Source organism: Myodes glareolus, chromosome 9 (genome assembly GCF_982192425.1).
Source record: "Myodes glareolus chromosome 9, mMyoGla1.1, whole genome shotgun sequence".
Taxonomy (NCBI): Eukaryota; Metazoa; Chordata; class Mammalia; order Rodentia; family Cricetidae; genus Myodes; species Myodes glareolus.
The window spans coordinates 45,121,818-45,135,187 of record NC_142034.1 but is presented as its reverse complement, the minus strand read 5'-3'; the positions used below and the strand labels follow the sequence as shown (position 1 = coordinate 45,135,187).

Sequence of the window (13,370 nt, the reverse complement as noted above, 5' to 3'; positions counted from 1 at the left end):
CCAAAAAGTTGTAAGCGCACACGTGTGTCATTCCCGCAACTCCAGCATTCAGGAGGCAGAAGCAGGACTGCTGTAGCTCCAAGACCAGCCTGGGCTAGAGACATCACCTCAACACAGCTAACAAAAGATGGAAGAAGCACACAGGGTCATGGGGCTCAGCAGGGAGGTGACTACATGCAATCTGAATCCTGGTCTCTCTGATGGATTGTGAGAGGAAGTTTTTGGTGTTTCAAACTGATACGAAGCAACCACTCAGCCTCAGAGCAGGGAGCTGGAGTGAGGCCTCAGCAAGTGCTCTGTAGAAACACTGTTTATTCAAATGACAGGTGAGAAGCAGGTGGTGACAGGTAGATGAGGGTAGGTAGGCAGGGGCTGGCAGGTCAACACTGCTCCACATGTCCCCTACAGTCCTACTTTGATGCCACCAAAGTACTGACATCAAGACTGAAAACATTTTCCATCCTCTCCCTCCTGCCTCAAACTGAATAAATAGCATTGGTTTCCCGCATGTACAAGTTGGGCCTGATATAGCCTGTATCAGGTGAGGGCAGGCTTCAAAATGGCTTCCAGAGAGACGACGGCTGTTCCATTTTCACTCGCCTCCTCCTGCTACATTCTTCTCTCCTAGCCTGGTCCCAGGACAGGTGGTTGGCACAGGTCTGGGGTGGGAGAACTGCTCCTTGGTGCACACCAGCTCGCAAGGCTGTTCATCCAGCCACCCATCCCGGCTGACCATTAAAGAGAATGTCATTTCATGCCACAAAAAAAAAAAAAAAAAAAAAAAAAAAAAAAAAGGGGCAGGGAGTGAGGCTGTGGGTGGCCAGGTCTCTTGAAGCCTCAGAGGTAACCACAGTCCGAAGAACGGGCCCCCTACCGATCCATCTCGTCCAGGAGTGGGGTCGCATCGCCAGCAATGGACATGGGGGTGCTTTCAATCATGGGGCTGGGAGAGGGTCGAGGGGTCAGCCGCTGTTTCTGTTTCCGTCGTTCTGCCTCCTTCTCCTGTAGCCACTGCTCAGCCATTTTGCCCCAGTCGATGGCTGCATGGCTGTTGGACCTGGAACAGAAAGGAAGGGCCTGAAGAGACTAGGATTCTTCTGGGTGTGTGAAAGGACACCTTCCTATCAGTCACAGATGAGATCACAGACAGGAACCTGACTCTTCTGGAACTGGCTCCGTAGACCACGCTGGCTTCAAACTCAGAGATCAGACTGCTTCTGTCTCCCTAGTGCTGGAATTAAAGGTGTGCACCGCTACCGCCCAGTTTAAGAACTTGATTCCGATAGGAAGCAACCTTTCTGTTGCTTTTTCATTTATTCCCTCAGAAACCAATGCCTATGAGAACATTTTTCTTTTCCTCACCGAGACAGGGTTTCTCTGTGTAACAGCCCTAGCTGTCCTAGAACTCACTTTGTAGACCAGGCTGGCCTCCAACTCACAGAGATCCCTGCCTTGACCTCCCAAGTGCTGGGATTAAAGTCATGCATCACTATTACCTGGTACCATGGGAGCATCTTATAGGTCTTGGCTTTCAAGAAGATACAGAATAGCTGCTTATGTTAAGTCTTCAGCCCAAGTGGCACCACCTGTTCCTACTAGTGACCTGCCTGTGCTGTGCCATTAGCCATGTACTTACTTTGGCTGCTGTTGCCGTTGTCGGGAGCTGGAGGAAGACTGGGGCTGGGCCTGGGTTGACTGTGGGGTAGTGTTGGCCTGGAGTTGGTGGTATTGTGGGGTGGTGATGGGCTGGCTTGGAGTTGTGTAGGAGTAGCTGGGGGTCATTAGTGGTGTGGCCACTGGCTGCTGGGCTGGCGTTGGGAACACCTGAAAAGGGGTGGAAAGAGAAATAGGGGTTTGATGCAGGCTTATTCAGCTTCCTTGTCAATCTCTGGCAGGCCATGCGGGTTGGCTCTGAACAGTGCTTCCAGGTGGCTCACCTGGAAGCAGGACGTGTGCTGAAGAGTAAAGAAAAGTCAGGAGGATAGCACCAGCATACAAAGTTGCCCACTAATCTTGACCACCTCAGGTGGCTTGAGGGTTCTAAACAGCCCACCTGTGCAAAGGCCAGGCCCTTTCTTATTCCCTTCCTGTCAAACGTTCTGGAGATAAGGAACATCTGTTAGAGATGGTTCCTAGGCCCGAGCATTAGAAGAAGCTCCTGGTAGCAGACATGGCCAGGTGTCTACAGCATCTGAGTCTGGAAGTAAAAGATGATCGCCCCCTCTCCTCCCCACCCAGTTCAGAAGAAATCCTCCCGAAAACACATACATGGTAGGCGCTGCTGCCTCCTCCGCTGCCACCATAGCCATACTGGCTGGATGCCCACTGGGCTGGGGTAGCATTCGGATTCTGTCCCTGGCCTGTGACAGCAGCAATGGCACTGAACATCTGTGAAGTCATGTTCTGAGGCAAGGCATTCACAGCCCGTGTCAGATCTGTAACACAGACAGCCATGTCAGGGTGTAAATCCCTCTAGTTCCCCACTGCCCTACAAGTCTCAGCCCCAAGCATCCCACCTGCAAGATTGATGTTGGCTGGGGTAGCATTGATGGAAGCAGGGGTCCGGGTCCTGCTGCTGCTACTGGGAGTGATGCCTGTAAGGAACAGTTGCAGTCAGTTACGTTCCTCCAGAAAGCTATTCTGGCTTCCCAGCTCAAGAGTCAGAAGAGGTTTAATCCAAGCCCTCAGGGAGCCAGAGGCAGGCGATCTCAATGAGTTTGAGGCCAGCCTCACCTACAAAATGAGTTCCAGGACAGCCAGGGGATGGAGAATGTCTGTGCTGCAGAAAGGCTGGAGCAGGAATGAGGCAGCTAAGATGATAACTGACGTCACTTCCCTGAGCTAGGACTGTGTCCCTCTCACCACAGCCTACGGTCAGAGTACAGTAGAACTCACCTGGTACAGGATCCTGATAGTGATCCTTAAACCACCTGAAGAGCCCATTCACAGTTGGGAAGATCTGGCCCCGGTACCGGAATCCTTCCGGAGTCACCGTCACATATTCTATCCTGAGATTTTATAAGGAAACAAGCATCAAATACTGTTTGTCTAGCTAGTGCTATGTCAACTCGACACAAGCTACAGTCATTGGAGGGGAGGGAGCCTCAATTGAGAAAGTGCCTCCAAAGACTGGTCATAGGCAAGCTTGTAGGGCATGATGTGGGAAGGTCCAGTCCATTGTAGTGGGCGTCTCCTGGGCTGGTGGTCTTGGCTGTGTAAGAAAGCAGGCTGGCCAGGCAGTGGAGATGTATGTCTTTAATCCCAGCATTTAGAAGGCAGAGACAGTGGATCTCTATGAGTTCGAGGCCAGCCTGGTCTACAAAGAAAGTTCCAGGACAACTAGGGCTACACAGAGAAACCCTGTCCTGAAGAAAAAAAAAATAATAATAATATAATTAGTAATGATATAAAAAAAGAAAAAAAAAGCAGGCCAAGTGAGTCAGTAAGCAGCCCTCCTCTGCTTCAGCTCCTGCCTCCAAGTTCCTGTCCTGACTTCTTTCCATGATGAACGTTATATGGAAGTATACGCCAAATGAACCCATCCCTGCCAACTTGCTTTGGTCATGATGTTTCATCACAGATATAACAACCCTGAGCAAGACACTACTTGTGACCACCTGTGAAAAAGTGGCCAAATAAGTATCAGCTGGGTGCTGGGGGAGGAAAGATGACAGGGACAGGCTGCACATGACAGAGCACAATTAAGGCTAAGGAAGCAGAGGCCTTGCGTGCTGAGTACAGGCTGTCAGGGAAGCTGTGCTGGAGGATGCACCAGAGGGGGTGTCTTCACTGTAGACAGCAGGCTACAGGTAGAGTGAGACCAAGGGACAGAAAAGCAGGTGGGAAGAGGCTTCCCCGGGCAGCTCCAAATAAAGAAAGGAGGATTTTAGCTGGGTGGTAGTGGTGCACACCTTTAATCCAAACATTCAGGAGGCAGAGCCTGATCGATCTCTGAATTCGAGGCCAGCCTGGTCTACAGAGCTAGGACAGCCAGGGCTGTTACAGAGAGAAACCCCATCTCAAAAACAAAACAAAACAAAACAAACAAAAAAAAAAAAAAAAAAAAAAAAGAGAGAGAGAAAAGGCTAATTCTTTAGCACTCGAAAGGTGCTATTTGTGAGAGTAGCGAAGTGGCTAAAAGGATGGGCCTTATTTAGTTTCATACCTGGTTCTAGTTCTAAATTTGAGTTCTGTATTTACTGCCCATGTACCAAGCACAACAGCCCTTAGGCCTAAAGGACAGTCACAAGGAACAATGGAGCAAGTATACAAGGCAGTCATAATACCTAAACGTAGTGCTACGCTTACTCAAGAAGAGCCACAAACAACTGAGACAATGCTAAACATGCTGAAGGCCTCACTTATACTCAGTCAAAAACTACTTTCTAAATCTCCACACACAGACAGAAGTCAAGGAGTCTCTGCTCCCTTCTATGAGAAGCTACAGTATTGAATCTTTCTTTCATGTCCTCAACTTTCTTACGTGGTCTTCATGAGATGTTCACAGTCTCAGTGTCCTGGCTGCCACTCTAGGTATTTCAAAAAAGAGCATGATATTCCAGCATGATATGCCACAAGGCTCCAGAGCCCCACTAAACGGCCCAAGCTATGTATCACATGTGACCAATACAGCACTAAAGCATAAATGTCCTCGGCAAGGGTAGGATGGCTGATGCCAGGGCAGAGAAGGCAGGTATCGTCACTGGAGTGTTTAACAGACCTAAGCAGATTACCCTAAGGAAACTGGACAGGTGAGCTAGAGAGGTGCAGAAGGAATGTCTCAGACAAAGCAGCCTGCCAGTCATACACGGAAGGGGACAGAGCAGGAGATACATCCACCTCACTCACACTCAGAAGATACACAATGTGGCATCAGTGAGCTACTATGTGCTGAAAGTTCTGGAAAAATGAATGAGGGAGCCTTCCTAATCACTGTAGTGCCTGGGGAGTGGCAGCGAAGGGAATTCCTTTTCTAGTGTAGATAAGGGTGACTTTCTTAGGTGACTCTTTGCTTTCTGTCTCTACCAGGCATGTAGACAACACTGTCATTTACATCACAATCAGCTTACAGAGGAAGGAAGGAAGAAAGAAAAGAATCAGCAACAAAACCAAAACCAAACCACCATAAAATTCTCATGATGCATATGATTTTGTGCAGAGTCACCGCCTGGATAGATGTGTATCATAAACCCCTTTCCCTACCTCCAGCCACCACTTCTCAACAGGTAAGAGGACGAAGGAAGGTGGAACCAGAGTGGTGTGGCTCCTTCTAGCCTATGTGTAAACCCCGAAGGCAGCAGCTTCTCAGCACCAGTGCTCACCTGGGTTTACCCCGGGGTTGGTATCCCAGAAGGAACTTGCCGGGAAGTTCCTTGCAGGCACAGATGAAGTAAGGGATGAAGGTGGGCTTCTCCTTCTTAGTTTTGATGAGCAGCTCCTCTAACTTCTGGGGGTAGAATGAGGGGGACAGGTTGGGATGGTAGAGCATGCTTGGTATACAATGACTGGTACATACACACATAATACTTCCTTCACCACTGAGACCCCTACACTCAGAGGAAGTGTCCACCCTTAAGAGCCTGGAAGGTGTCATCCTCAGAGAGTATCAGACTTACCTTCCTGTCCCCACCACTACAGTCCTGGTAATACTTGTGGTTCAGAAGGTCTCGAGCAAAGGAAGCCATGGGCTGGACATAGCGGGCAACAATCTCATCCAAGTCTTCAAATTCCTACAGGAAGACCATTAAGACCTCACATGTCACATCCAGACCTGAGACTCCTTTATAAACCACCCTGAAGGGACATGACAGCAGTTCTGCTCAGCAGGGGCTTACTTCCACCTCATTCTACTGCAAAGTCTCTTCAATTTATCAACTGGTTTAACTAATCTCAGACACTGGCTTACCAGAATAAAGTTCTTTAAATATTAACTGTGATATTTCACTGGTATTTAGGACCAATGGGGAACTTTGGATATCTCCTTGCTGAACACAGATAAGAGACCTCATGTGTATGTACGCACTCCATCATTTTCTCCACTTTCTCAATAATTCTCTCTAAGCGATTTTAAAATTAGAAATATAGGGGAAAAAAGCTAGTCATTTATTCTATAAATTACCTTGCTTTGTTGTGCTGCATATCACAAATATGTATGATGTGTTCAAGTTACTGTCAGGTGAAAGCAACCAGAAAGAACTTGTTCAGGCACGGCTCACCTCACTGTTGATCCATAAAGTGGCTCCCAGGCTGAAGGCATTTTCCTTGCCCTCCTCCCGCACATCCACATGCTGGTAGATGCCATCACTGACTTTCCAGGTCACAGTCAGATGGTTTTCACCCTTGCTGCTGGGCCGGATGATAACATCGCCTTGGTCCATGGTCTCCATCATCTTTTCTGCTTGCTTGAAATTTATGTTATGGAAAGATGGATGTGCAATCACTCGCTTGATGTATGCTGAAGGGGGCAGGAGAGAGACAGACCAGGTGATGGGTTAGGAGCTGACAGCAACAGGACAATCGTGGATAGCTTCTGACCCACTATGAGATTCTGAGACACTTTCTGGGCTTGGGTTCTCTGACATGAATGAGCTATCAACCTCATTTCTTAGACTGTTTGAGGAAATGAAATTTAGCAAAATGTAAACCAGAGACCGTGGTTCCAGTTCTGCTCATACTTGTCTTCCATGCTTCTGGGCCTCATAAAACAGGGCACCTCCACCCCCGGGGAATGATGCACATAAACTCAGCAGCCTAAGTCCCCAAGTATAAGCTGCTACATTCAGGTGCAAGGCCTACTGCTGGTCACTCACTAGTTCGTTGCTGCTTTCGCTTCATGTCCTCTTCCTGCTTGTGGTCTGCAGCTTCAGCATCAAAATCATAGTAGGTGTCCTTGGGCAGTTTCCACTCATTGTTCCTGTCCATGAGGTCTGAGGTCCGGCAGGTCAGGTCTGCACTGAACTTTTCAATATCAATCTTCATGATACGGCAGTGAACAGTCATCCCCACCTAGATCCACAGAACACGTGAGCTGGAAGGGACAAAGACCATCTAGCCCAATGTTTTATTTCACATAGAACTGCAAAGCCCAAACAGAAAGGTGGGGCTTGCCCAAAGTCAGCTACCAGTAGGACTTGGAGTGGGCAGGTGTGTGCTGGAAAACTGGAGGGTTATTACCAGCATTCTTCTGAGAAGCTGTTTATCTATTTCTCCTAACTTGAGCAGTCTTTTTGGATCCTGTTGAAAATCCTCACACTTCATTATAAGAACGTCTTTTTTGAGCCTTAAGTCCACAGCCCTCCCAGATTGACTCATACAGGTTAGGAAAGTTGGATGAAAATGACCGCCACAGACTCATATATTTGCATGCTTAGTCTTCAGATGATGAACTGTTGGAAGGATTAGGAAGCAGGGCCTAGTTGCAGGAGGGGTATCACTAGGATTAGTTTTGAGGGTTCAAAAGCCCAGGCTAGATCCAGCACCTTTCTCTGCCTGTGGCCTATGGATCAGTATGTAAAAACCCTCAGCTACTGCTCTAGAGCCATGCCTGCCACCTTTCCACCATGATGATCATGAAATTGACAAAAAGAAAGAAATTTATGCCTTGGCAACGCTGAAGCATGCATGGGCAGTCCATATATGGCGGCTATGTTGAACTTGTTCATATTAGGTTTCAAGGTCTAAGTTGATAAGGATGACTGATCAGGTCTCTTCCTTAAAAGGGCACCAGATCTCATTACAGATGGTTGTGAGCAACCATGTGGTTGCTGGGAATTTAACTCAGGAGTTTTGGAAGAGCAGGCAGTGCTCTTAGCCGCTGAGTCATGATGATCATGGACTAACCTAAAACTGTAAGTAAGCTCCCAATTAAATGCTTTCTTGTATAAGCTGCCTTGGTCATGTTGTCTTTTTGCAGCAATAAAACAGTCAGTAACTAAGACACAGGGCACCTGGCAAATCTGGATGCAACCACATGACTGACTGGGTGATTCTAAAGGCACTCAGATGTCTCTAGAGAAAACAGGGAGCTGAAGAGGTGGCTCAACTACTAGAATGCTTTCCCAGACACTAGATTTAATTCCTAGCACTACATAGAAACAGGAAGGCACATGTCTATTAATTTTAACACTTGGGAGGTAGAGACAGGGAGATTAGAAGTTGAAGGTCCTCCTCAGCTACATACCAAATTTGAAGCTAGGTTACATAAGACCCTACCTTAGAGGAGAAAAAGAGTATCTGAAGTTGTAGGATTAGAGACAAAATAGAGATGGCTGGGGGGGACGGTTCAGTGTATAAAGGCACTTATGCAAGCCTGGAGACCTGAGTCTGATCCTTCCTACATAAGGAACCATAAAAACTGAGGTAAAATTGGGTATGGTGGTGCACACCTTTAACCCCAGCACTCAGGAGGCAGAGGCAAGCAGAGCTCTATAATGGTCTATAACATCAAGTTATAGCTAAGGCTACAAAGTGAGAAGCTGTCTCAAAAACTAAACATATGCCCCCCCCCCCCCCCAAATCCAAACCAACAACCCAGGGTGGAAGGAGAGGATCAACTCTGGAAAAGCTATTCTCTGACCACCAAAGTGCACAATGGTATGTGCATAACTGCCCCCCCACGGGGTGGAGGACAAAACACGGACCACACTCACTGACTGCCTAACAGGTGTGCGTATAAACACACACACACACACACACACACACACACACACACACACACACACACACACTCACGGGGTGGAGGACAGAACATGAACACATTGAGTGGCTAGCTGAAGCCTAGTTCACGGCAGCTGCAGGAGGAGACCTACTGCCAACCTCTCATTCAGACCTTCCTTTCTGTGTGGCCCTGTCCTACTGTGAAGCCCAGAGGTTGTCTATAGACACGGCTGTGTCACACAGCTCTGCAATCTCCTGAGCAACACTGTCTAAAGGGGAGAACAGGCAGCGCTTTCTTATTTGTGAGGCTGGGTCTCATTTCCTGCCATGTGCTAAAACCACAGCTTCCCACACAGGAAGGAACCCTTTCCCAAAGGGCTCGAGACCAGCAGAAACTGCTTTACAAATACAGCAGACAAAGGCCACTACTCATTCAGATGTTCCCAACCGACTTCTTCCAGTTATTATAAATCCTCCTTCTGCCCTCACCACCAGCAGTCACTGGGAACAGAGCCCAACTCCTGGTGGGGGCAGCCCCAAGTTAGAAAGCCCAAGTGGGGCAACTGGAAAGCACACTACTCCATAGGCTAGTCATCCATCTACCTTCACTCGCTCTTCTGGCCTCTTCACCACCTTGTCACTGAGGAATTTGGTAGGGATGAAGCCAGTGACACCATTGTCAAGCCTTGTTTTCACACCAATGGCCTGGCCGGGGCATGAACCACTGTCAAAGTGGTTCCAGACCTGAGAAGAGAAAGGAGGTTGATTGTTAAGATTCTGGAGCTCCTGTGTTCAGAAGAGAGTACTGACGGGGGAGTGGAAAGATTGGAGAGATGGCTCAGTGGTTAGAAGTATTTATTTCTCTTGCAAAGAACCTGGGGTCAATTCTCAGTAGTCATACAACAGCTCACAAACAATCCTAACTCCAGTTATAAGGGTCAACGTCCTTTTCTGACCTCTGAGGCCTCAAGTACACCACATGGTAAACATAAACCCACTCAGGCAAAATAGTCACATTTAAAATAAAGTGAATATATCTTAAAAAAAAAAAAAAAAGAAAAATTAGGGAGTTAGCAAGATGACTCAGTGCGGAAAGGCTCCTGTCACCAAGCCTGATGATCTTAGTTTGATCCCTGGGATGCATGTGATAGGAGAATCCCCCCCACCCCCATTAACTGACACACACACAAATGGTGTGTACACAAATACACAAAATAAATAAGAAAATTAAAAATCACACAAACCAACAGAAAAGGGCATCTAAGGTTGCCATAACTTATTCTACTACTTATGCTCGGCACTGGTCTGGAAACTCAATTAGTTACACACCAAACAAATCTGTGAACATCCAAATTCCTTGACTTGATGTTTGTCATTAAGGCCATTAGATGAAACTTTCAAGCTTAACCGACTGACTTCCTAATTCCACTATGGTTTCTTTTGTTCTGTTCTGTCCTAGTGAGCGTGACAAGTATCTATACAAGAACTTGCTACAATGGACCTAATAAGTGAAAAACCAGAAAACGCTAGGTGATGTTAAAAAAAGAACGCGATAGCTGGGTATGGCGACGCACACCTTAAATTTCAGCACTGAGGAGGCAGAGGCAGAATCTCTCTCTATGAGTTCAAGGTCAGCCTCAACTACATAGTGAGCTCCAGGCCAGTCAAGGGTACATAATGAGACCTCATCTACAGAGGGGAAAAAAAAAAAGGAGAAAATAAAGAAATATAAAAGATATGAAGGCACATCATGCCTAAAAGAATCAAGGGAAATTAGAGCAGGGATAATACAAAAATCATAGAGGCACACACACCCTCAAGCAAGTATAAGGACACTGTCTACTCTGTGGATGAAAACGCATCCACAGATGCGTGACAGACAGACAGTAGGGCAAGAATTAGAGGTTACAGTGACTGCATCAGAATGAAAAGAGGAGATAGATTCATGTTAAAATTGTTTCCCACCCACTTCCTTTGTGTACTTTTTGATGAGAGCATGAACTAAAACATTCTCTCAAATCATCAGACTTCTCAGCTAAAAAAACAAACAAACACAAAAACAAAACCAAACAAACCTTACAACAACACTGCAGCACATACCTCGCTTAGTTCAGGGAAGTTGTCCTGTTGACAGAATGGGCACTGCCACAGTCCTGTCTCATCATTTCGGATGGCCTGGTCATAGCTCTCACCCTGTGGACGCCTGTGAGCAATGCCAGTAACATTACAGATGATGAGCTTTCCTATAGGAAAGAAAGCAGGTTACTAAGAGAGCGGAGGGAGCTGGGCAGTGGGTAGTGCACATTTTACTCCCAGCACTCGGGAGGCAGAGACAGGCACATCTCTGTGAGTTTGAGGACAGCGTGGTCTACAGAGAAAGTTCCAGGACAGGCCCCAAAGCTACGCAGAGAAACCCTATCGTGAAAAAGAAATGAAAAGGAAAAGAACAACAAAAAAATGAAACTAGAGAGCTGACTCCTTCCCACTACCCTTTGCTGACACAACACATCTTACAGCATCTCACCCTGGAGGGCTGAGACCTTTCCTACATTTAATGTCAGAGAAATGATGCCTGAAGGACAACTCTAAGAAAGATCTCAAGGCAAGATAGAGGCAGAACTTTATTTGTACTTTGGCAGTGTTGGGGATTGAACTTAGGCCTTGAAAATACTAGAGAAATGCTACAACAGGGAGTTACACCCGCCTTCTACCTTTTACTGTGAGATCCTTCTCACCGAGTTCCTGTGAATTCACTCTGTAGCTTGGGCTGTCCCCAAATTTACAGTCCTCCTGCCTTACCCTCCCAAGTAGGAGAGACGATGGGTCTACGCCAACAGGCACGGACAGAACTCTAACTTGATCTTGACCTCAATTTTGACTTCCAGTCTAGGCCTTGCATTATTTCCTAAGAGCTATACTGCTTAGTTTTGTCAACTTCACACAAAGTAGAGTCACCTAAGAGGAGACATCAACTGAGGAATTACTCTATCAGGTTGGCCTGTGGACATGTCTTTGGGGACATTTTTTGACTGCTAACTGAAAGAAGAGGAGGGCCTAGCCTACCATGGACAGTGCCACTCCTAGGCAAGTAGTGCTGGATGAATAAGAAAGGCAGTTGAGCACAGGCCTGACGGCAACCAGTAAGAGCATTGCTCCATGGTGTCTGCTTCAGTCCCTGCCTCAAGCTTCTGTCCTGGCTTCCTTCCCTCAATGATGGACTCCAACCCAGAAGATATAATAAGCGCTTTCCTCCTCAAAAGCTGCTTTGGTCAGTGCTTTATCACAGCAACAGTAAAGCAACTAGGACAATAGGTCTCTTGGTCTTCCTCACCTGACATACAAACTTTTTTCTGTTTGTTTTTCGAGACAGGGTTTCTATGTGTATCCCTAGCTGTCTTGGAACTTGTTTTACAGATCAGCCTGCCTCTGGGAGGATTAAAGGTGTGTGCCACCATACCCTGCAAATCTGTCTTCCTCTACTGAAATCATTTTTAGTTTATGTGCATGTGGTAAAATGCCTGAGTTCCCCAAACAGCATTCTCTGAGTATAAATACAGACTCGTAACTCACCAATGTAGAAGGTCTCCGGAGTCTCTTTGGTTAACATATTGAAGATCTCCTCTGTGTTAGGAGAGCGGTAGGCTGTCCTGAGGTCCTTATACCGACAACTGAGCTCTGCTCGGATATCATAGAGTGTGATGTGCTTGTCACCATAGCCCTGGGGAAGACGTCCATTAGGAAAAGTCTCGCAGCCCCCAACCTGACTCACTGGGAATTTTACGACAGGAGGTATACAGTTTGCACCTGTCCATGTTTTTCTTTACTGTCAACATTTACTGAACTTACTTTTTTCTCTCACCTTCTCCCTCATTGGTGTCTGTGTTGTCCAAGTAGCCCCTGAACGTGTGATCGTCCTGCTTTAACCTCCTGAATAGCTGGGATTATTTATTACAGGTGTGTGCTACTGTTCCTATCTCCATAGAGGAGATTTCAAGGTTGCCCTTAGGACACTGTATGCTTCAGGAGCCCCATGAATAAAGGAGGCAGTGTAAAACTCTGCTCTTGGGGAGGATTTAGAATAAGGCCTCAAAAGGCAAGCACAGTACACATCCCCCCTCCCTCTGCCCTGCCCTCACTTTAAGGTCATGGTACCTGACTCTTTCCTGGCTCATGAGTGTCTGAATGTTTCCTTCAACAAACCTAGTACAGCATGGGCAGGGATAGGAAAGGGTCAAGGCTCCAACACAATAGTATCAGGGTTTCTCTTGAACATCTGCTGCCCAGATGTTCCCTCCCCAAACAGCTGAGTTCTTGCCTGCCATGACCCATAGCTGCCTACCTGTCTCTCTAGTTCTTCTGCAAAGGCATCAAGGTCTAGATCCTTTAGTCGCTCTGGGTTTTCCAAGATTTCCTCAAGGGCTCCTGCAGGATTGGCGTCCTCCGCAGACTCATCATATTCTAAGGCATCCACTGCCATTTTCCTGGCCCATTCGTATGTTTCAGGGTGGACTCGGGAGCCATCAAGGACTTCAATGTATGAGTCAGTGCTGGAGGAAAGGAAGAAACAGCAAGATATAAAACCACAAATTTCAATTAATTAACAACCCAAATGTTCACCAATGCAGAACTGGCTGGGTAAACCAGGGCACTCCATATGATGGAATACTACATAGCCATTAAAAAGAATGAAGGAAATTTATGTTTGCTGATATGGG

General features: G+C 47.0%; 1 protein-coding gene across 3 annotated transcripts in view; it reads right to left on the bottom strand.

Annotated features, from left to right (window-relative positions):
- Positions 1-292: 292 nt before the first annotated feature.
- Supt6h (SPT6 homolog, histone chaperone and transcription elongation factor) overlaps positions 293-13,370 on the bottom strand; it is a 36,287-nt gene continuing 23,209 nt past the window's right edge. For all 3 annotated transcript variants that reach the window (XM_085695428.2, XM_085695429.2, XM_087910248.1), the window contains exons 25-37: positions 12,995-13,202; positions 12,226-12,373; positions 10,756-10,898; positions 9,259-9,399; positions 6,810-7,005; positions 6,216-6,454; positions 5,616-5,729; positions 5,322-5,446; positions 2,896-3,008; positions 2,517-2,594; positions 2,269-2,435; positions 1,637-1,824; positions 293-1,057 (exon numbers count right to left, since the gene is read on the bottom strand). In XM_085695428.2, the coding sequence (XP_085551554.1) occupies positions 871-1,057; positions 1,637-1,824; positions 2,269-2,435; positions 2,517-2,594; positions 2,896-3,008; positions 5,322-5,446; positions 5,616-5,729; positions 6,216-6,454; positions 6,810-7,005; positions 9,259-9,399; positions 10,756-10,898; positions 12,226-12,373; positions 12,995-13,202 (2,047 nt within the window). In that variant the 3' untranslated portion in view covers positions 293-870. The remainder of the gene's footprint in view (positions 1,058-1,636; positions 1,825-2,268; positions 2,436-2,516; positions 2,595-2,895; positions 3,009-5,321; positions 5,447-5,615; positions 5,730-6,215; positions 6,455-6,809; positions 7,006-9,258; positions 9,400-10,755; positions 10,899-12,225; positions 12,374-12,994; positions 13,203-13,370) is intronic.